Raw genomic sequence first — 25,260 nt, forward strand, 5'->3', positions numbered from 1 at the left:
GCCAAGAACAACATGGCTTCGCAATGCAACCGAGATCTGATTTCAGCTCAGGGGCATGGCAGGAAATGGGGCTGCTATGGGTGTGTGTGAATGTGTGCGAGTGTGTGTGTGATTCTGTGATACGCACACACACACACAGACACAAAGGGAGATTTAGACATAGGACATAAAAAGAGACGGCGATTGATATCCACTCAATTCTCTCTGCTGTTCCCCACAGAACACACACACACACACACACACACACACACACACACACACCCCCCCCCCCCCCCCCAAGAGTGCAGATGTGAGGGAAGGTTGACGTGTGCCCCATCCAGCTCCTCAACACCCCCGTAGCTGCCAGGAACACGACTTTTGAGGACAGCTGATCACAGAGTCGGCCACAGGTCCCTGTGGAGGATCCCTCTGTGATCACAGAGAGAGGTCACCCCAGTTCTCACACACACACACACACACACACACACACACACACACACACACACACACACACACACACACACACACACACACACACACACACACACACACACACACACACACAACACACACACCAGCCCCCACAGCGCTCATATCTTCATCTGGCTCCCGACTCCCACTCCATCCCCCTAACCCCCCCACCATCACTGGCGAGTCGGGGGTATTACTCACCCCACATGTGCTGGGAATTAGCACCGGCTGTTCAGTGTTCGAACTCTTCCAAACAACAACAATAATAAGGACAACAGCACACTTAAGTTTAGGCGGCCTTCGGTGGAGCACGCAATGCTTTCTGTAGCCGGTTTTGTCCGGATTGGTTGCTTTGTTGTTTGTAGAGAGCTATGTGCAACTCTTTTCTCCGGAGCTCATACACCTTGGAATAAAATGGGCCTGATTCAAAGCAATGAACCAGGTGGTGGCTCTCAAAAGGAGAGTGGCTCTGGCATTGTGCAGAACAAATCCCAAAGCCATGTTGAATTTGTAGCTGAAGGTCTAATTTCAAGGTGCTTGCATCATCTTTCTGGCCTTTTCCACCTCTTAACCTTTCCCTCCTCTACCCTCATGTCCGCTTGCATCTTGCATGGCCCCCTTTCCTCCAGCAGGAGGTACCTTACCCAGAGATACCCTACCCAGAGGGACGCAACAACTACACATGTGACCAATCAGGCAAAAGGGCCGCAGGGTCCCCCATAGAACCAGACACACGCAAGGGCACGTACACTCTCACACAAACACACACACACAAACAGCTGGGGCTGCAGCTGTGCACCGCCATCAAGCCCGTCGATTTCCAAGAGGGGCGCACGGAGGTAGACCAACAAAGAGAGAGAGAAATGGGAAATAGGCCAGAGAGACAGAGAGAGACAGAGAGAGAAATAAAAGGTAAACAGAGCGACAGACACCCACAGAGAGAGACACACAGAGATGTATCTAAAAGTGAAATGGAGCTAAAGGTGAGAGACAAAATAAAGGAGAAGTGAGAGAGAGGTAAAGAGGGAGAGGGGAGTTCTAGGTAAACAAGACTGGGATGAAGAGATCAAGACCTTAAACACAGTATATTGAGTCTCTTAAACCTTTAATCCCATCCAGTGCAATAGATTTATCTACATTGATCAGATTTTCCCCTTCACTCCTCCTCCGCAATTTCTCTCCCTTACTCACTCTTTTTTTATTCCTTTGCTGAGGGCAGGCCTGCTGAACACATTAGAAAAATATCCCACTTTGACAGCAGATTCGGGCCCAAATCCACCCATCACGAAGAGTTATGCCATTACAGCTAGCTGGAGGATTTGTGAGCTTTAATACAAATCAAACCTGCAGGGAGCTGTGCTGCGTGGTGTGGGTGGGATGGGGGCAAAGTGGGGGGGATGGGGGCGCTGAAGAGGATAGAAGGGAGATCGAGGGAGGGAGGGGGAGACTATACCCTCATAGAAACATCGACAACGATGGGAAAATGGAGAGATCACTATTCGTGGCTGCCTTATACATCAGACACACACACACACACACACACACACACACACACACACACACACACACACACACACACACACACACACACACACACCCCAGTGGGTTTCGAAACAGCAGCATTTTATCAAAATAGAGTTTAATCCAGTAGGAGGCTAAAGCGTTTCCCATGCCTTGCAGATGGAAATGTTGCATGGGCCACAGTTACTTTTTCCTCTCCGTGTTTATTATTTCTTCTCCTCTTTTGTCCATCAATCTCCTTTTCCTGCTCACCCCTGTTGGGATTTTCTTCTCCTTTTACTTTCCTGTGACATCAGAGCGATTCAGACGCACGTTGGGTGCGGGTCAAGACCGTCATAACTGTAAGAAGACAGGCTGTCTGAGGTTTCAGATGTTTGTTTTATGGGACTACCTGAGGTACGATGTAACATGATAATCACATATGTCTTTCACTTGCTAATTTGTGCTGGCAAAGAGCGGAGCATTTAAAAACCTAGGCTCCAAGCTTCTCTCACGGGTTAGATTAGTTATGTATAGGCCTTTACATTCTGGCAACAAGGGCCTTGTTCGTTTTGCCATTATGTAGCCATACGGATCGCCTGACCTAAAGTCAAAACACCAATATATCTTCTGCGACGTTATGTGTCATTACTTTCCCGTTTTTTTCCCCCACCGGTGACAAAAGACAGAAGTCATTCACGTTGGCCCCATGATTGATTCTATGCTGCCGGAGCAAGGACCCGAGAAGCGTATCTTACGTTTCACCCGCAAGGAGCTGACGCAGGCGTCGGGACTCGGTTACACAACAGCCCCTCTGTTCCTGAGCCACCAAGCTGGCCAGCTTCTCCGTGGCCTCCGCTGGATGAATGTGGACCTTTAAGGCTTCGCTAGCCACGTACCAGAGCACACAGGCACACCGAATGTACGTGCAAAATATACATGCCGCACACCGCACGCTAACTACCGAGTCCAGCGGAGAGCGCTCGCATGAAAAGGCCCGCTGTCGGTTGAGAGGGGGGGGGGGGGGGGGGGGCTAAAGAGACGATTTAAAGCCCAGGTCATATGCAGGATGTTTGGCCCGCCGGTGGCCTCGGCCATCGAGAACGTGTCGTAAACAAGCGGCGAAGGCAAAGAGAGCAAACTGAACTGAACCCGGCCGAAAACCACACAGAGCGCCTTTCAGCCAGCCAAGAGAGGGAGAAAAAAAAAACATGCATCGAGCAGCCAAGCACTCTCGTTGTCTTTTAACTTTTCCGGAGCGCAAAAAAATAAAAGTAAAAAGCAAAGAGCCATAAGCAAAGCTCTGGGAAGTGTAAGGACACAAATGACGTAATGCTGGATAAAAATCATGTCTGGGTGGTGGAGGCAGCGGGTTATGTGTCTAGGAGGGTACGGAGGGAACAGCAAGCCAGTGTTTAAGGAGGGCCCCTAACCAAATGGGATGATTTCCCCCCCCCCCCCCCCCCCCCCCCCCCCCCCCCGATGCAAGTGGAATTCCAACACCTGAGTGGGGCTATTAATAAAGGTGGTTCATGTGCACGCCTGCTGGGGTGTGATTTTTATGCACTCGGCACCGACTTCATGTGGGTGCTTATCAGCATAAAGTTTGCATGAAGGAATGCATCGGTTGTTGCTGGTTCTTGTACACCAGCGCGGTCATCAACGCTATTGGTTTCCCCCAGCCCCACACCCCCGCATGCCACAAGCCGATTGGCGTTCCGACCGCGAGTCTGTTCAACCATGGCGACAAAAACAGATCGCTTTCTCCCGTGCCAAATTAGCGGCTGATATACAACTCCTCTTTAAGGATGGCGAGCAGAATGCCAGCACGGAGAGAGTTAGCGTGCAACACACGCAGCAGACAAGGGTTCTCTGAAGTCGGCTCGTGTGAGGCGACCGTGGTGCAAAAAACACAGGCATGCCAAGGGATGGGTCATGCGCTCCTCCATGACCAAGCAGGGCCATTACCCGATAGCACACAGCCTAGAATAGTGGCGGCACCTGTCAGCGGAGGGCTATAACATAGTTTGGGTCTCGCCAGTAGTTTTGCTTCGATGAAGCTTGTGTTAATGCGACACCATCGCCACTACCCGCCGGAATATACTATGTTTAGGCCTTCAATGTAGTTAATTTCTTTGTTTACCCCAAATATATTCCTGATATGCCAGGATCTGTTGTTTATGGCAAATGGATGTTCAGTGTTGACTCTCCGTATGTTTGTGTGCCCGGCACTTTATAAACTATCTTAATGTTAACCAGACCATGGCATTGTTTTTAAACTTCCTCGATGCTCAATAGCCTTCTCATTTATCAACAATTGTACAATACAAAGAAGTGTCTGTACACCACATCTGTACACCATGGTCCATTATTTTGTCTTTGAATATGTGTGGCCATGTATGAACCAATACAGCTTTGCGGACTTGGGAGTTTAGTCATCAAACTCTATGTAGGTCATCATTAATGGAGGCTGATCCGAAGATGCAATTCAGCACAAGTCTGCCTAATATAACAGATGATGCCTCCGTCGAACAATGTGACCACAAAGGTCAACCAGATATTAATGGCGTCTGTTACTTTTTGTCTCCTTATCGAAATCCCACAGCCCTGAAAATATGCATGCAGCGTCTGTCTTATACACACACACACACACACACACACACACACACACACACACACACACACACACACACACACACACACACACACACACACACACACACACACACACACACACACACACACACACACACACAAATAATCTAGCACGCACATACATCATCTGCTTCTCGACTCAGCCCTGAGTCAGAGCGGGGAGATGAGATCAGGTCCAGCTGGACTCTGGAGGCAGACTCTCTCTCACTCTCACTCTCTCACTCTCTCTCTCCCTCCCTCTCTCTCTGCTTCTCTCTCTTCCTCTCTCTCTTCCTCTCTCTCTAACCCACCTCAGCCAAAAAACGAGCTGGGCCGAGCCAAACTTCAACATGGCCGCTTGAGCACCTCAAACTAAATGTTATTTTCCAAATCAGGGAAAGCCTGATACATATAAATTATGTCAATGCGATACCGGCTAGATTAGGGCAAAGGCATGCCTCAAATCCCTTATGATGACCCCGGTCTGGTATAACTGCAGCGTTCAGAATCGGTGTGTGTGCGCACAAGTGTGTGCTAGCATGCGTGTGTGTGAACACCGGCGTGTGTATGTGGGTCCAGGTCTGGGGGTCGTACACTTAAGACCCAGGGGGGGTTTAAGCAGATTTACGGCATGCTGAGGAGGAGGTAGCAGAGCTAAAGCATGACTGAATATGGAAGGAGCTTATTAGGGGAGCGGTGGAGCAGCCGGGGCCAGGGCCTGGGCCAGGGCCTGGGGTTCCTTCAGGAGGACACGACGTGGACAACTGGGCCGTGCTCCACAGCGGTGCTTCTCTCTCATGGGCCCCCACAGCGTTCACCTGTCATCAACCTGAATAATTATTAATATTGTAGCATTTAAAGAGGCCGAGGAGTTATTCTATTTCTGAAATACTATCTCAAACACGAATATTGGTAACGTTAAGTTTGTTTGTTTGTAGCTAAAATAAGTCAAAGCAAGGCAAGTAAGGCCCCCCCCCCCCCCCACACATACAAACACACACAGTACGGCCATGTACTACCAGCTATGGAAACCGAGCAGAGTCTGCTTAACTCTGTGCAAAGTTTGCAAAACTCAATGTACTGATCTTTGTTTGGGAAGTGGGAAAGCCTGGCCATTTGGGCACAGCTCAGTAGTCAAAGTGCTACCCAGAGAGCTTTAGCTGCATAGCACCAGCACCGCTAGCAGGTTTTAAAGGGTGTATAATGGGCTCTGGGACACAGTCTCGGTGTAACGTCTAAATGGCAGCAAGCCTGCCGTAGCTCAGCTTTTCCTTTTTTATTGAAGAAAATTTGAAATACTTTAAACCCAAGTGGTAGAGGCTTTCCAATTCAAGACCATTGAATAATTCAGTTTTCGAGATAATGTAAAATATCTAAATGAGTTTTGTGTCCCACTGTTCGAGACAAGTCAAACAGAACCAGTATGAATAGTTAGCAGATAATTCCATTCCCCTGTGTTCTGCCTGTATAAAGCGATAGGACTATTGGGAAAATCGCTACAATGAGGCCAGACTGGCCTGAATTGCCTCCTTAATGACTAGAGCAGAGAGCGTCATGGAAAAAAATAGGGGACTAATCCAAATTTAGCGTGCCTTTAATGTTTCATGAGCAGGTGCATTAAAGGGCCACAGCGGGAACAAAAGGGGAAAATTACGAGGTAATAGGGCAATATCGCACACGCCCTACCGAAATAAGCTTGATGTCATTTAAAAGCAATAACAGTAGAGAGATAACGAAAAACGCAAATAGATAACGTTGCGAGGCCTTTCTGATTTAATCTAAACAAAGTGAACCTTGTCATTCCCTATGGGCTGGGACTAACCGAGGAGCATGTGTTGGCACTTTGCAAGAGAGTTGATGAACTGGACCGTCACACCTCACAGCACCCGGCTGTCGCCGAGCACAAAGACACTACTGCCACTCAAACAATGTTTGGCTATTGGGCTCATGGGACCCGAATGAGTTTGTGCTATTATGTGAAAGTGCCCCCACACGGACACGAAAACACAGTGTGGTGCCCCATTATTCATACAGAGCTGATCATTGAAAGATTGAACTAAATATAAAATATTGTCTCTGTCCCCACACACACACACACACACACACACACACACACACACACACACACACACACACACACACACACACACACACACACACACACACACACACACACACACACACACACACACACACACACACAAATAGCCTGGCACTCAGTTCCTCTCATCCCCTCTGAGGCATGCACTGATGGAGAGATAAGTTGAAGGTCATCCTGAGAGAACTGAGGCTCCACAGTGGAATGTGTGGAATGACACACACTCTCTTGTTCCGCGGACAAGGAGCCTATCAGAGCAAGGAATGCCGCAGTATGGGCCCGTGTCATCGCAGCGCTGAGTCTTGAGATCGGGAGAAGATTTGATTTGAGAGAGCTGTGTTCTGTGACAAAACCTTTCAGCGCCGATAAGGGCCCTGGGTTTGGGGCCCCTGGACGAAGCCAGGGCCAAAACTACAGACCCCTGCAGGTGAGACGTATCTGTGTTGTATGAAGTACAGCAGTGTATACAAGCTTTACTCTGACGCTGGCGAACTTCTGGAGACATCAAAGAGTCTCCAAAGAGTCCTATTTTGTTTTACGCCAAGTTTATTCACACCAGTCGTTTTATTTATGCAAAACTGAGCAAAATGTTTCAGCTAAGAACTCAGCAGCACGTGCTGACTACATACATTTTACATGAGCCAGAAGAACATTTTTAACAAGGTCGAGCCAGCACATCAAGGATGACGGTAAACCTGAAAATCTGCATATGCATATTATGCAAGTAACAGTTCTTCCCCAGTTCTTGCGTCATGTGTTCCCCTGGGCGGCCCGGGTTCGGACCTGGTGTGAGTCAGCACCATGTGTCCGCAAAACAAACAAAAAATGTTAAGCAGGCAGCTTAGCCAATCAAACGAGGCAAGGAAGGCCTGACACATCCCACGGCACCGCGATGACCTTCTCAAAATACGACCTGGTACGCGAGGTGAATGTGCGCCGAGCCTCAACTATACAATGATGTAAGACAATGTATAAAAGGAAATACCATCGCTCGCTTGCGGTAGCTCTGTCTAGAATGGGGTTTTGGGGTGCAGGTGGCGGGGGTGGGGGGGATTCTAAAATTAGAATGGGAGGGGAGAGGTGTTAAAATGACTTGGTTGAGGTCAATGCATGAAGAAGCAAGAGGAAAGTCTGGGCTTGCTGGTTTTGAATGTGCTGCTGTTGCTGCCGGGCTGTCCCTGTTCTTTGATGGTCCTTCGGCTGCCAGCGTCCAACCGCACTGACAATGGACCACACATCCAGCTCCTCTGGGCAAAAAAACACAGAGGCCGACCGAGAGCACCGGGTCAAAGAAACCCCGGACCCGGTCTGGGTGTGCTTAGAAAAGCAGAACCGGGGGGGGGGAGCGAGCCTGGCCCCAGCGGCAGACGGGCTGTTTAAAACAAAGTAAGAGGAGCCACGACAGCCCCTGTGCCTTAAGGCTTTTCATACAGAGCCGACGACATCGCAAGATGGATTTTGTTTCTCTTTCGCTTGTGTTGTTTTAGTTAAAAAGAAAAATAGATGCTTTCCCATTGCGCAACGAAAAAAAAGTGTGCGCCGTCAATTACATCCTTCTCTCTCCTCTGCGCTCCCTCCCCCTTGTCCCTTCCGCCTGGCCTAACACAAAGCTCCTCTCAGTGTGTCAACGGCGTCTTCGACAAGATGGCGTCCACGCGCCGTCTCATCAGCGCAGCACCTGGCAGTGGGAACAGCCCATTCACTGTGTTTGACGACTTCAAAACAGTTTTCGGTGCTTTTCTAAAAACAAACAAAATACGAATACATCTGTGGCCTTGAATGCACACTACTTTGTCGGCAAAGCTAATTCGACAGATTTACTGATTTGTCTCTGTGTGTGTGTGTGTGTGTGTGTGTGTGTGTGTGTGTGTGTGTGTGTGTGTGTGTGTGTGTGTGTGTGTGTGTGTGTGTGTGTGTGTGTGTGTGTGTGTGTGGGGGTAGTTGACTGCAACAGTGAGAAAAATCTAAAGCTGCTGTGTGTTCTTCCCATTACATCATTCACACATATGTCCGTTCCCCTGGTTAGTCCTGGCCGTAGGCCAGTGCCCGGGAGTCCTCCGTGATGGATGTTTCGTGCACACTTGAACATCCTCTCAGGCTCTCTGTAATTTTTGGCCTTGGGCTGCAGTCGCCTCTGGTCCATTTAATTTAAGACCATTACTAAGCCGGACGGGATGAATGCCTCGCCAGCCTCTTTGGAGGGGGGAACCTCACAGAGGGGGGAGAGACGGAATGCGACTGCAGTGGATGTGTTTGTTGGCAACACACATCAGCTCTCTCTGCGTGTCTGAATGTGCAGCAAAGGATGGGAAAGGGTAGCGCCGGACATGGGGATTGAATGAGGATAATATGGGATTTGATTGACGGCCTTACCTTGTTCATCTCCGTTGGAGATGGACGGACTGCCCACGCCAGGCGTGGGAAGAGTGCGACCATAGCGTACTGCATGAGTCGAACATTACCAATAATCCTTGTTCAGGGTTAGGGTCCGCAAATGATCCACAGAAACCACCCCCCCCCCCCCCCAACACACACACACACACACCTCGAGGGTCTCCATTGACCCCCTTGGTCAGTGGCGCAGGTCGTCTATTCCTCTTCTCCAATAATCATTACACTCCCATGACAATGAGTTGGAAAGAACAACAGTGGACCTGAACCTGGACCTGGATAAGCAGCCAGGCGGGGTGGAGGAACGGAGGTCGGGAGGGGGGGAGGGGGGAGGGGGTTGCCCGGAGTCACGACTACAAGCTGTGAAAGTGCTTCATTAACCCGAGAGGGTCATTCCTCTGGCGTGGGCCGTCAAGAACCCAATCAACCCCACTGACCGCGCCCAAGAATAGCGAGGACTCTCCTCGAAGTCAGATTTTAATAAAGAATAGTAAAAGTTATCGCTGTTGCATTTTTAAAAAGGGTACTCAACGGCAAGTCCTAAAATAAAAGAGTAGATTAATCCCAGCCTTCAGCAGGACGTAATGACACGTGGTTATGTATCTCTGGCTAAAAGAGTCAGAGGAATTTTTTTCTGCATGCCTATTCTTTTCGTCTTGTTTTGTTCCTTACAACACCGACGGTGCGTTTTTCCCCCTGAAAGTCATACCTAAGAGTCTCCCTGTGAGGCACTCGTTCTGGGTTCTCACACATGAAAGAGACGGAAACAGTCATGTGAGATTGCCCCGAAATGCTGCAATTCTGTCAGCATTGTTGTAAGCGTCTACCCCGTGTACCTCCAACATGTGAGCCACGAGTTGGAAAAGGGAATAAGGACTTCTTTTTTTTCCAAAGCTGCTCACTGCTGAATGAGTGGAGTCTGCTGTCTGCCCCCCTAGAGTGTCTGAATTCAATTCCTGACCCGAAAGAAAAAAAAAAAAAAAAGGGCAGTGCTTAACAAGGCTAAAACAGAGCTATAGTCAGACACATGACCAAAGGTTCCTCGCTGTGAACGAATGAATGCGTGAAATTTCTTAATTGCTAGACAAATCAGCAAAACATGGGTCAGAGAACAGATTTCTAGTCATATTATTAACAAAGCTGTTGGTTTTTGCCCTCCCTGACACGACAGCCAGTATGATAGCATGTAACTGCCCTTTGAGTGCTGTCACACTGTTAGCATGGGGTGGTGACTCATAAAGAGACCTTGACCACTTATTCCTTGACGAGAGATCTTTTTTCTCTTATTTATATGACTCGCTTGGAAAAACCTGCCGTTCCTCTTAGGCTTTATTCTTTCTTTCTTACAAAAAATCATGTACCGAGAAATGTACTACCTCTGACAAAATTCAATTTGGTTTACGGTAATTCGGGTGATACGGGGCTGGACAAAGGCCCTTAGGGACTCCTAATGTGAGGCAGCCGGTGCTGTAGTTAAATAGCGTTTTGTCTGCTTATGTAACCGTTTCATAACACGGCGCAACAACTTAAGTGGATTTAGCGACTTAGCTTACTAGGTGTCAACTTATGCGCCCCTGCACCGTTGCCTTAGTCGGATGATGTAGGCCAACATGCAGGCGCTACATGTCTGACCTGAGGCAACGTGTACGGAGGAAGAGAAGAGGCAGGGTGTAGTCGGATAGAGGGAGGCCTTTCTGTGGCTGCAGGGGATTGAGGGGAGGGTGGGGGGGGGGGGATAGGAGGACCGGATGGAGAACAGGCTCACCCTCAGCTTGACATAACCAGGCACCCCCCCACCCCCACCAGCAACCCGGTTTAAGAAAGCTTCTGTGAGCAGAGTCAGGGTAACTTTGCTACATGAAAGAGACGTTTGATCAGAGTGCCGTCGGCTTGCCCCCCTAATGTACACCCTTACATAAATATTGACTGGATTCGGAGGGCCAAGTAAATTGTGTCGACGAGAGGGAGGGGAAAAAAATAAAAGCGCTGAGATAGCCGAGGCGCACTTTGAAGCCGTCCGCGGGGCTCTTGCGCAGAGCATTTTTTGGAAAAGTGTTGACACACGGCATGCGATAGATGGCCTCTTCTCTTCTGCTCTTCAAAGACATTGGACTCCCTAAGGAAAAGGGTCTGCGCCTTTTGGACGGCTCTGCAGTGGACATAACGTCATCTGGGGTTCCAGCGACCCGGCGGATCAGGAGGAGGACAACACAACGGAAAATGCTCATTTCCAGGGACGACGTTCAATTAGTTTGTGCAGACACATTTTCAGTTGAAGCCCCTTAAAAAAAAAAAACTTGGCTCAATTGGAAGAAAAAAACTGCCAGCCGACTGCTCGGCGAATGATGTTGAGTAAATAAACGAGAGGAAAGATAAAACCAGAGCTTTTGAGAAGAAGCCCTGTTCTTAAGCAGTGGAATTCTCTCAAACAACATTTGCCTAAGAGGGGCATAAGAAGACATGCATTTTTGGGAAAAAACAAAACAAAATAGACTCACCAACACACACATTTTTGGACGCTCAACAGATCCACCATGGAGAGGCTGGGGGGAAGGTGGATTAGGGCAAGATTTTTTCAGAAAACACGGCACATTTGGTTCGGATCAGCGGGGTCTTGACCCGGCACAGCGTTTATTTGGACCTCTGCACTGAAGTAATCACAGGGCGCCGTCTCTGCTGTGACAAACATTAACAGTCTGGAACCACTTGTCATCTTCCTGACAAAACAGCGTCAACACGGCCCCTGACTTCTAGCTCACCTGAGACGCCAGAGCAGTAGGGGCTAGCTAGGGTGGCTGCTGAATGCTTCCTATTTGTTATTCAGGTTATGAGGGGGTTGAAAAATGGCACCTTATTTAATATGAAACAGTTTCTTCCAGGGCCCAGGGAAAGCAGGTCTGTCTTTTTTGTTTACCCAAATCTTTAAAACAGCCCAAGTCAGGCTTGGATTTTTAATATAAGCGAAGGGATGTTGTGGCTAAAAACCTATGCCCACAAATTGTGCTTCAACCGACAGAACCTATTCACTTTGGATGGTCAAAACAACACTGTCTGTAAATAATGCAAATATCTAGTGTAAATGAAGAGTGCAACATAACAATAACACTGCTGCTTGGGGGAAGGTGTCTAGCAGGAAGGATAGAGACTCTTGCCTTACCAGAAAAACACAAGCTTTAGTCCACACTGTGGCTGTCATGATCCTCCTTTCCACCCAAAGGTTTATTCCATTCACGTTTGTCCATATAGATATGCAATATGATTGCTGACACGGTAACCCAGATGTTAAAATACAAGCACAAAATAAGAACTAATGGAGCGATAGGGGTACAGTGAACTATTATGAAACGTGGTTCTTGTTGGACATGTCTAGACTGCAGGAGTCCAGCAGTGGCCTGAGGTACTCTAGGTTGAGCAATAGGAAAGGGAGGTATGAGCGTTTACACAACACACCATTAAAATACCAACCCCAAAGAACATCAGATACAGATCAGGTCTACATGTGTTGAGGGCTAGCTGAGAGCAGTCTGACATGTGTTTCTGGCTGAGAGTCAAGGAATTTCCGTGTGAAAGACAATGCTTCTTCTTTTTTCGGACAGCATATTGCACCATTACTACTTCAGTCCAAAGTTGAAGATTGGCAGTTCTGAGTCAAAGTGGCACTGTTCATTTTTTATCTTTAAATCCTCACTTTACACTCACAATCGTGACCCAACTTGGCGTTTTTCCTTCCTTTTTTTATTTATTTTTTCAACTTTCAACTGTGTATGGAGTCAAACTATACAGCTAGCATGTTCTCGCTGTGAAACAGCAGATTCTTGCCTGACTTAGCATCACTGGATTACAAAGAAGACAATAGCCCATTTCATAAAGAGATCCCGCAATATTGACATAATGACGATCCGTCAATATGCCATTTTTGCTTTTTTACCGCGAACCAAAGTATGTCGGCGTAGTGCTTCCCCGGCGTGTGCTTCTACATGCTTGATTCAGAGGCCTGACGTGTAACATAACAGCGTCAGCATGTTTGTCTGAAGTACAACATACGCATAGTCAACATTGCCTTTGCAACAATAATGGTGGCCGAATAGATTGCTGAGATGCTTCTGCTAGCCGGGCACATTCACACCACTCTTCAAAACGCAAGCAAAGTCTCTGTGCATCACGAACAACATGTTGATGCGTAACGTTAAAATGACAGATTTTTGTTCGTTAGTTTATACTTTGGAGGGGAAATTGAAGAAAAGCAGGGAGCTGTATGCAGGTTCACCCCTTCTAAATAGACGTCGGTCAGGCTTTGCGACCACCTCCGCTGTCGGCTTTAAGTTTTAACACCAATGCACCCTTAATTGTGTATATGTACTTACGTTTCTTACAAAAAGCTAGGCAGAATAACGCTGCAACATTCCCACGTTGATCAGGTCATGTCAAAGTGGCTAATGTTATTTTTGTTTTGGTCACTTGGTTACTGAAGACTGAAGTGCATCTGTTTCCATTTGTACATTCACAACATTTAGAAAGAGTTGGCAATGAACATTAAGCATGAACCTTAGACCCTCTCCGCTGTCCAATTCAACTTAACACTTTATAATCATTCAGTTCTCAAAGTGCACCTTGCATATTCACACAAACTCCAGATTTTTTATATTTTTTTATAAGAGGGCATGCCCTGACAGAATAGTGCTAGATGATGGCAGATGATATGGAAAGAAAGGAGAAATCTGGTTTGAACCCGGGTCATGCACAGACAAAACTGATGGCATTGACATTGTGCCAAACAATGCGAGTAAGGGTCGAAAGGGCATCTAAATGAAAAACTGATGGATGAATAAGAGGGAGAGGGGGATTATTTTGATTCAAATGAAACCAAAATAAATATTGCTTTTACTGTGTTATTTATCAATCCCGCAGAATCTACCAGGGCCACCCGTTCTGTCTGCGTCTCTTTTCCCCACAGCAGTCTAAGCCATTGGGGAGGGAGGAGGGGTGTTCTGCTAGGCTCCTTGCGATGTGCTGAGGCCGTGACTATTAGTGCTCTTCAGTGATCACAAAGACAGCTAGAATCTCCCGACGCTTCATCGAGAAGACCTCGTCGCTCTATGATCGTCATTATCGTACTTGCTACTCCTCCCCCCCTCTCTCTGCATACTGTTAACCGTAGGATATGTCAAAAAAGAGGATGCAGTGGGGAGTTATGCTGGCAGACATGCTAACTGTATTAACATCCAAAGCTGGGGAGACTTTCATTTTATTGTTTTATGAGTTAATCTACAATGAACCATTGTTCAACCCGGCTAAGGATTACTGTTCGCCCGTTGTTCGATCCTTTGGAGATCCGGGCAGGGATTTTTCCTTTCAAGTTTGCTTGAGAATTGCACTCAGGAGGACTCCTTTAAACCTAAAACACATATCAATCAAGAATGTGGAGTAGCCCTCGTTTGAAAACCCTGAAAAAGACGGCTGAAAATGCAAATAGGACAAGAGCAAGGATGGGTGTCTGTGAGTTGTTACTCTGAGTAGCTGTTTTGAGTCGGTGTGGATCTTTCTAATCAAAGCACCTCTGTTGGCATAGTGAGGGGGGAGGAGGAGTGGAGAAATCTTTCCTGACACCTTGATGTTGGCCTTGGCACAGAGCTCCCTGCTCTTGGCCGGTGGTCCTCAGGATTTCTCCGGAGCCTGCTAGTCGTTTGCCCCGTCTCTGAGCCGTTGTTCTCTATTCCCGACCTACAGGAATCCTGCAGACTTCACCGCTTCAACTCAAAATTGGAAGCCGAAAGAATCTTTTTGGGAACTAGAAAGAAGAGAGATATAGAAATGCCTCCACCTCGTTCCTCCACATTCACAGAAAATCCTCATAATGACACTCCCTCTGAAGTGTCCTACACTATGATATCCTTTGAGCTCCCAGGATTAAGTCAAGTTTGCGTTTGACAGTTGATGCACTTACAAAGCATTTTCCTCTTAGTCATTGCATAAGCCATTTATCCACTCAGAGTGTGATTTACAGTTGCCTCAATCATATGGTTTGACCTGGGCATGTTGTATCAACACGCACATCATTATGGTCTCACCGGTAGAGGTGTCATCTCGTACCCTGTATTCACACTCACAACGGCATGTGAGCCATGGAATTCTCCCAATTACGCCTTTAACTAATAATTACACCGTCGGTAGACAAAAAGGGCGCGTTCTAAGATCTCTCTCTCTCTCTCTCTCTCTCTCTCTCTCTCTCTCTCTCTCTCTCTCTCTCTCTCTCTCTCTCTCTCTCTCTCTCTCTCTCTCTCTCTCTCTCTCTCTCTCTCTCTCTCTCTCTCTCTCTCTCTAAAGTAGATGGAGCTCTCTCTCTCTCTCTCTGAATGAATGAATGAATAAAGTAGATGGAGCTCGTCCAGGCGCCCGCTGCCCCCCCAGAGAGACGGAGCGCAGGCAGGAGATGAGAGTCTGGAGCGTTGTTGGGATTTGTATATATGTATGGAAAGGTAATGGGGACAAAAGGAAGAAAAGGCAACCCTGACCGTCTTCTGTGTCAGACCAACTGCCCTGAAGGAAGGAACTCATCATGTGAACCGTGGGAGTGTTCATATCCTTCAGTTGAGGGTTTGATTGACATGAGCGGATTAAACACACGGTTGGGCCCGTAGGTAATCCAATTCTATAACACATACATTAAAATACATTACTGTAATCCCACGAATATAGACTGCGGCCGATATACAAACTTTTCAGATAAAATTTGGTCTTCATACACCAATGCGGCCTGCATTCAAAAGGTGGCTGAACAAAAATCTTTGTTGGCTGAATACAAATATTTGCTTACTGGTAATCCCCCACTGGCACAAACAGGTTGAACAAGTCACCTACTAATAATACCAGTCTGCTAATTGGGCTATATACTCCTATCTTTCTTTAATAATAAATTCACAGGCTCTTGAATAGAGCTAGCGTGCGATTAGTGATGAAACTTTGCACAATGTACAAATCACCTTTTTTGTTTTACGATCAAAGCAGTGTGTCTCCATTGGATCTTAAGTGGGTCGTGTTTCCAAATAGAGCACTCAAAACAGCACCGCCATACATCCGCGTTGCGACTTCCAACACTGCCCGACGTCTTGCAGCGCATTGCAGCCCCATCAATACAAATCGTGTAAACACAGAACAAGACCAACTAATCTTCTGACGTGTCTTGTCCTTTCTGCTACGGGAGGCTGTCTGACTTAACATTGAAGCTCTGCCGTAGAGTCAGACTTGGACCACGAGTGGATCTGAAAGACACACACTTCCTCTACACAGCACCTATCTGATATCAGTTTGGCATTTTGAGTTGTTATTCCAATAAAACTTGTGATGAAATGTCTTCGTCGCCAAAGCCCCATTTAAAATGTTTCATAATGGCGTAGAGCCACTATTAGGCAACATTGTTTAGGGTGAAACACACAAGAAAAATACTGGCCCTGATGCAACCTCAGAAAAATTGGCCTCTCATCCACACGGTAAACAGTCACAGTATTGAGCCTTGCATGTAATCCTTTGACAATATGCTGCCAAACACACAACAATCCTTAGATATAAACAGAGAATTTCAAAGGCTTTCCTCGGATTCATTGATTTGTTATGCTGCAGCTTTAACACTTTAAATAAAGTTTAAGTCAAAAAGAGGTTGTGAGGCCTTCGGAAAAGATTCTATGTACTTTTAATACTGGGCATTTGTTACTGCGGTCTTTAAATGGGCATTTGTACAGCTATTTTTTTCTTCAATTCTAAGTTGTTGTTGCTTTTGATGCGGTCTATATTCCAGTAATAATGGTAAACCGCACCAGTGTTTTAATACAATGCAACACCAATCAACACTTAATCGTTTAGATGCCACACTTAATCAATTGGGTAGGCAGTGACCACTGGCTTCCTTTTGGTTTAACGATTGATGTCACGCAATGGACATTGATTACAAAGGCAATGACCTGCCACGACACTCTTAGATTGACATGATACTTGGTGAGGAGAGAGAGGAGGACACAAGAGAAACAGAGAGAGAGGAAGACAGGAAGAGAGAGAGAGAGAAAGCGAGCAAAAAGAAAGGAGACCCCGAAGAGGGCAGTGATTAATGGGGCCCGTTCAGGATACATTTCACAGGGCCACTAAGAGGAAACGACAGGCCATTACAGCACCACGAGGGCCCTGTTAATCAGCCTATTAGGGCTTAATTGAGGGTAGTTAATTAGAGGTCGGTGGGCAGTCTCTGCGTGTGGGTGGGGAGGTTAGGGTCTGATGGGGGAACCAGCTGGCAGAGCAACCTGAGCCAATTGTTGGTGATCCATTTACACAAGGCCGCTGCTTGATTGGCAGGGAAAATGAGCCTTTAATTGCACCTGTCTATTTAGGTCCCCTTAAAACCTTTTAGGGGCCGTAAATTAACTAGGGGGTGCCCTCTAATGAGCACAGAGCTGGTGGAGCCACCCTATAGTGAGGAACACTGGAGCAGAGCAAACATATTTACAGTGCGCCCAGACTGCCTGGCTCCACTGACACAAAAAAATTGTCGGCTCACCTTTGAGAATGTTGACTGTTAACCAGGGATGGGCGTGAGGAATCGATTACTCGAGTACTCCTCGTTACAAATGAACTCGGTTGGTGGACAGGCAAACTCGAGTTTGCATATACACACACAAACAAAGTTTTCTGAAGCAAATGTTTACATTTTCTGTCGGCACCACTAACGCATGGCGTGGGCACAAAGCAAATGAAATGTATCCATTTCTGTGTGGCGTGTTCCGTCCCGTGTGCAGGCACGCCAGAATTCAAAAAGTTAAGAGATGGCGGTTAAAGCAAAGCGCAGCGAAGAATTGAAATACTTTAAAGTAATAGGAGATCATAAGGTGAAATGTAAAATATGCCAAGCGAAATCGAGCTACCAGAAAGTAGACCTACTATGCGGCAACATGCTCCTGAAACACAACGGTGAGTTCGGGAAAGCAGACCCGCAGCAACCAAGTGTGTCGGCTATTTTCACCGCCGCAAGATGCAGCTTTAATCCCGGCCGTGTAGAGAAGATCACAACAATCACAAGTATTTCCGTAGTCCATTTGCTGCCGTTTTATTTGCATCTTTAAATTATTTGCAATGGTTAGGTACTTGTTTCATGTTTGTTACAGGCCTTGGTTCGACGTGATTTCAATTGTGATACGCATATTTATTTTTGTAAGGAAAATGTGTTTTGAACGTTTGCAAAAAAATAAATATAGAATAGCCTACTCTGATAACTCTGACTGTTTTGATGGAGAATAAGCATTACATGTTTGGTTGGTAATATTGTCGTTCATCATCAGGCCTATTCCTTCTGCAGATGCCCACATTCTAAAAATAGATTTGATTAAACGAGTAGGCCTACACGATTGATCCTCGAGGAATTCCTTCGATCACTCGAGTTTGGAATTTACTACTCGTGCCCATCCCTACTGTTAACTGGGTGAAAAGTACAATGTTGTATGTGTTATGGTGTGTGTGTCAGCGGGAGCATGCTTTTGGTGTGTGTGTGTGTGTGTGTGTGTGTGTGTGTGTGTGTGTGTGTGTGTGTGTGTGTGTGTGTGTGTGTGTGTGTGTGTGTGTGTGTGTGTGTGTGTGTGTGTGTGTGTACAAAAGGCATAGAGCTCACCTCCCATCCCATTCACGATTTGTAACAACCCCAGTGCTTTAATAAAAACTCAAATTTCTACTTTTTTCCACTTCCCAGAAGAGGAAGAAGACAAAGATTTGCTTATCTTCTTTTGTAACAAACAACCCTCTAAAACAGGGTTGCAACAGCTTCCACTAGAAGCTGATTGCACACCAAAAAACTTGAAATTGATTTAATGTCCGTCTTCTACCCCAGCTGGACAGTGCCGGGGCAGGGGAATGTCTCTGCTAAGCTTGGCTCTACCCAGCGAAGGGTGGATTTGTCCTGGCTGAAGCCAGCCCCAGGAGCCTTACAGAGGAAGGCTGCTGCTGTGCTCAGCCTTCCTGTGTGGGGAAGCAATGAGCCCGACTGCACAAGGGGCCAAAAATCCTATAAAGTCTCCAGACAAAGGACCTGGTTCTTGCCTTTTCCAATTCCAAACAACATGCGATCCCTCTTGGGAAATAAGTGCCATAGCAGGTCCCTCATGGCTCTTCATGGGACACAAATAAACACAAGTGCAGAATATGGTGCACATATCCCGCTGAGGACTGTGGTAAGACGGAGCGTTGACATTGTGTTTATGCCACCGGGCCCGAATACTGCAACTCAAGGGGCTTCTCAGAGAGGAGACTGAATAATATATTCACACAAAACGCTGCTCCACCCATTAATTCCATAACATATTTCAAATACAAACATGTCAAATTCTGCATCAAATCTAATGTGGACCATCAAATGAACCACATTGCCGTTAGAGATGATGTATGGATACATTTTTCAAACACTCTTCTTCCATCGTTCTCGTCAAAAGGAACACAAAAACACCCGCTAGTTGCCCTGACTGTCCTGTTTTGTTCCACGGTCTTGACGCCTCGGCCATCATCGCGTGGGAGGGCCGGAATGCCAGCCCTTTGACATCAATAAGGGACCAGGGGCTCATCGACACGTCTGCCGCAGACCTATCCCTCAGTGCTACTCACTTCTCGCTTCTGTCTGACACCTAAGCTCAGTTTTAAGCTGCATCTCTGACCTAGGGCTGGGGGGGGTAGATACTAAAATAACTGCCTGGAGGCATGGCGTGTTTAGTGGCACACAGTGGGTAACCTCGCAACTCTTAAATGCTAAAGCGAGCTAAGGAATTTGAGTGTCCTAAACTGATACACGGGTCCAAATGCTGACCTACAGAAACGTCAGTTGGTCCTCATGCAGTTTCGATTAAATGTATTAAATTTTAAAAATGTTTTTTGTTCAGGTCACATTTATTTCTTGTTTGATACTGACGTGATAAAGTAAGTAATGGGTATGCTTCGAATATGCATGACACAATGCAAGGGGATACATTACTTATATATTAACAGCTTTGAGTCAATGCATTCCGCACTCATTTGTATTTGAAGACAACCTGGCATGGCTTGTCAGAAACATGTTAATAGCAATCTAGGCAATAGGGGTGTCTGGTGCAATACATTGAGTACCCCTAACCTCATTAGGGGAATTCTGAGCAACTTGTTTGGCATTTAAGAGACACTTGTGATCTGCGGTAGTCCTTCACTACAGTCCACCCTTTTATATCCTATGAACATAATCACAGAAAATATATAGTTTTGTCTCTCACCTTTTTAAACAAAAACAGATAATTGTAACTTTTTTAAATTGAAACTTTATCTGAAAATTGTGCCCTGAAAATCTGGCGGAATTCCAGTGCGTGTTAAGATCCGATTTTAAGTTGAAACATTTAACGAAGCCAACGTGTGGGGGCAGAGGGTCATTTTATCACATCAAGGGGTGAAAAATCCACACGTGCAGCAGAGAGAATTACGGAATAAGTGCTTGATTTGTGACCCATGACGGATGGAAAACCCAAATGTCATCTTGTTGTAACAAGAACATTTATTTTTAACTACATATCTCGCACCCGACCACTTTTCATTTCAAACCTTAACCAAGGAACACAATCCTCTCGGAGTCGCCCTAAGGTAAACAGTGGAGAGCCGAACAAGGCTTACCCAAACAATGTTCATGTTAGCATACTGGATAACTTAAGGCATATCACTAGCATTGCCCCCTCGAACACTGCTCTGTGGGCATTCTGACAAACAACGCTGCACTTTAAATTCAAACTGGGACACACTTTCTGGTACAACGTCCCCCCCTCCCCTTATTCTCAACAGTAGAATAAGAACGGGCATCTCTTCAGGCTGTTTAAGTAGTTGTTGTTGTTGTTGCAGCTTCCCCCCCCCTCCCCAACCTGTGACCTCAGAATGTTTGCAGTGGTTTTATAAGTCAACATTTACAAGGGCTGTCAGAAGCGTCTCCCCCTCCTCGCTCGTCTTCCTATTCAGCTCATGTCAAGGCCCATGCAAACAACGCAGCCTTTACCCTGGGAGTTCAGGCAGAGACATTTAAAGACCACGCAAACGCTTAGATAAGTGATACAAGGGAAATTGCGGAAAAAAGTTTGGTTTCCACGGAAAGAGATAAATATTACTCAACGCTACATTGTCGTGGTGGTGTGCGGTCGATGTGGAAGGATGGCAACATTTTCGCTGTTGTCAATAGTTTGACGAGATGAGCTGTAACGACTGCCAGATCTTAAGGCCACACACGCACTACTTTCCTCTTCAACAGGTCTTTCCTTAAAAGGCTTATTTTTATTCCGACTCTGTTTCGGACGAAAATGGATGTTGCCAGCCCTGATTCAAGGGCAAATAATATATAGTAATTTCGCTCCGATCCTGGTAGCAAATACCAGGACCTGGAGCGCTGAGCTCTGTCGCCTGTGGAGGGGCAGGCGAAAAGCAAACAGAGTTCTGGTGGTTTTTATGAGAGAAATGTCTATGGCTGAACAAGGAGGCATTCATGCACTGAATCATAGCAGCCGGTAGCACAGTTAGTGCACAGCCATCTGCCATCGCCACCGACCCCCGCCCTCCCCCTACCGAGAGCCTGTTATTGAGGGACAAGCCGCGGATCATCGTGTACATGTTACCTCCACATCAGCTTAATGGAGATTTCACCCCTTGACTTGAACGGAAGAAGACGAAGTCTGTGCCATGTTCCACAATGATTCTGTTTGCAGATGCCCTCGCCCCCCAGTGTGAACTAGATATTTCCTGTCCGGCGTGAACATTGAATGGCGTAAGTGTAGAACAGCTGCACAGCCCTTGTAACACAGTGCTTTGCTTTACATTTGGGGATAAATGGTTTTGGTGCAGCACTCACATTTCTGATTGTGTGCCATGAATGGCCTCAGCCTCAGTGTGGAGAAAAGTGTCTGCTAAATGAAATAAATGTAAATGTGTTGGAGCATTGTGGGAATGTGTCTATACCCCCCTTGCATAGCTGCAGGGGATAAAGATATATTTAGATTATTTGGGCGGGGAATACATGCAAGATATTCTAAATTCAGTGGATGTATGCACAGAGAAAAAAAGTGAGAAATAAAGTAGTTGTATTATCTTTAAAAAAAAAAAAGCACCTACAGGACCTGCAAGATTGTTCCTTTTTAATAACCTTGGGAAAATATACGCCCCACAGAAACATGTTTATTTTGACTACCACCTAAATTAAAATGCATGGTAGTCTGATGTGAAACCCTGAAGATGTTTGAAAATAAACCAGACTTTAGTGGACCTAGGATTTGGGGTCTGGTTTCCCACATGGACTTCTAAGTAGGGCAAAATGACAAGTTGTTGAGTTATCAACCCACAGGGCCTTAGAAAAGCACTTCACGTCTGGATCCGCCTGAGGCTGCTGGGTTTCAACTTCTTCCTTCGTATTTCTCTGCAGTAATTAGCCAAGCTTATGGACACGATCACCCATCATCAAGGTGGTAAAAGCCACAGTTCCACACAACAATGGCACAACTCTTCCCATAACCACACATTTCTTATTGTGGTTTGACACCATTGACATTAAAACTTTAATTCTACCAAGCCAACAGAAAAAGACAGTGACGACTCTGATTCAATATCTGGTTTCCTATTCAGTAGAAGAAATTGAACAAATAATATCCAAGGGCCATGACGCGTCTTTGCTTTAGAATTTCTATGTGGGGGTGATTTATTGGGGGGCTTTTTTGGTTTTGTTTCAGTTTCTTTTGTCGTAATCCCCTTATCTTCAGAAGAAAAGGTCACTTTATAGGGCCCTGAGTACGTCCCCCAGCACTTGATGTCCTCCTTATGCTTGTGTTAACTTCACTTTGGTCGGATTCGGTGACATCGCTTCAACAATGGCTCAATAACAGCTTGACGTCGACAATGTAGGAATAAGAAAAAGCATCAACCCTAGGCACATTCTCTGTTCTTTGAGTTGAAAAAGAGCAAATGGCTCTATCAGCAACAATCCGACACAACTGGTCTTCTCAGGTAACCAAAGTGCACCAACCATCTAGCCAATGGACTGGTGAAATCCAGTCTGATTCTGATGTCTCTTTTTCTCTCCCCCTCCTGGGGAGAGAAAAAGAGCTACCAGCTTTATTTTTTGAGCTTCTAGCGACTGGTCTTTGTAAAGAATGGATTTAGTATAAAACGGAAAAAAACGAAATAACATTAGTTGCCAAAAGATTTAGATTTTCGGAATATAAGCATCATTTAGTTAAAGAGACTCCTGTTTTCCATTCTACTACTGCAAAAGTGTATACTGAGTGTGGCTTAATACTGCATATTCACATTTTTGTCATACACAGCATCAACTTTGAAATTAAGAATTCAGTGGCAACTTTTTTGCTGAATGTGGCAGCTGTTCCTGATCCAATGAGCTTGAAAACAAACTGAAAGCCTCCTAGAGAAAAACAAAACATACAGGCAGCCTCGCTTGCCTCGGGTTTCGCTAATGCTAACCAGAGTCTAACTACTACTAGGAAACAGTCCCAAAGAGGAAGAAGATTTGCGTAACCTTCCAAAAATAAAACACATTTTGGTAGGATTTGAACCCCCAAACTGACGTACCTCTAATATTCTGTCGTGGATTTGTAGGCCTCCGTCCTTATCTGATGGACCCTGCTCGATGACCTTGGACACAAAAATGCCTTCGTTTGAGATGCCGTCACTTTCGTCCTGGGGAGGAAAGATTTGGTCAGAGCGGTGCAGTAGTCCGGTTTTTTTCACACACAAAAACAATAGCCCATACATCTGAGGCACTTGCGCAACAAGCACGCAAACACATTGAAACCCTTACACATGACTTTATGGCTGCAAGTCAAGCTTATTTTCATATAAATGTATTTGTAAGTTATTTATTTTGATGTATTAATAAAGCACATCCAAATAAATGTACTCTTATATGTATCAAAAGTGTAACCATAATCAATCAACTAATTGATGGACGATTCCAGCACTACTGGTAGGTTGTAGACGCTGGAGATAAAACCTAAAACCTTTTGGTTGGGAGTGGAACACAACTACAGTGTCCCAATCTCTTTCCTGATTGACAGTGTTCCTCCACCATTAGCAGCACGCGTTTCTTCCCCAGACACTGTGACAAGAGGTGTGCGTGTGTGTAGGTGGGGGGGTGTTTGACATGTTGGCCTGCCCTCGTGGCCAGGAGGGGTGGTGACCCCGGCCCTGCGGCTGGGCTAAATGTTGACCAGACACACCGGGGAGGAGTTTTTAGCCGGTTCACGGCCGTGACCCTACAGTGGCAGAGCTAAGGTTAGCTTAACCAAACCTGCTACCAGCCAAACAGCCCATAGCCGTAGGAAAAAAAACACATGAAACCAGCGCTACACGCCCTGCCGAGACCGTGTGACACCACTTACTTTTAATGGAGAACAACGTTGGGAAAACTGCTACTAATTAAGCACACTCTGCCTCCCTCTTCATCCTCGGCCAGTATTTACATCCTGATTTGTGGGTTCCTAAATTCCTAAGAGCACAATTTACTAGACACTGATTCTTGAATGTATTCTTGTTCTTATTATTTGACTTGAATTATTTGAAAAGTTCTTCCTTTCCTTTATAACTGGGTTAAACCATCCCTTTATTTAACCACAGTCAAGGTATACAATGTTTTAATGCGTTGAACAATTCAGCTAGCAAAGTTACTTCAAGTACTAGCAACAAACATTTATGATGTGTGAGTGTATCATGTGTCTGCTGTAGAATTAGTCAACTTTTGTGAGAATTTGGTTTCTGTTGGGTGCTGAACAACCAACAGAAACCAACCTCTTGTTTGTTGCAGCAATTATGAGCATTTATTATGTTGTGTGAAATGTATAGAAATGCTGTTATGAAACACTCGATCCGAGATGAAAGACCCTGTTCCCTTCAATCAAAACATAAACCCAGACAATTAGAGACAAAACAACTGTGGTCCAAGCCATAATTCCAGATCTCAATCTCATAAAAGTAATTATAGTCGTTTCATGTGCGGTGCCAAGACCAGCAAGCCAGAATACCAACACAATAAACCCTGATAGATGCTGGCTATCTCTCCAAGTAGCCTGTACATGGAGCCGCTCTCTGCGCCACATTAGTAAAGGGAGAAAGTTTGCGGTACGTGAGGTATGCGCTATTCATTCCAGGCTTGCCATACGACA

General features: G+C 46.0%; 1 protein-coding gene across 1 annotated transcript in view; it reads right to left on the bottom strand.

Moving 5' to 3' along the window:
* The window catches only part of pdzrn3b (PDZ domain containing RING finger 3b), an 80,090-nt gene that overhangs the window by 49,994 nt on the left and 4,836 nt on the right, over window positions 1-25,260 (bottom strand). Inside the window, exon 3 of the mRNA XM_030375009.1 lies at window positions 23,672-23,779. Coding sequence (XP_030230869.1) covers window positions 23,672-23,779 — 108 coding nt within the window. The remainder of the gene's footprint in view (window positions 1-23,671; window positions 23,780-25,260) is intronic.

Source organism: Gadus morhua, chromosome 13 (genome assembly GCF_902167405.1).
Source record: "Gadus morhua chromosome 13, gadMor3.0, whole genome shotgun sequence".
NCBI lineage: Eukaryota > Metazoa > Chordata > Actinopteri > Gadiformes > Gadidae > Gadus > Gadus morhua.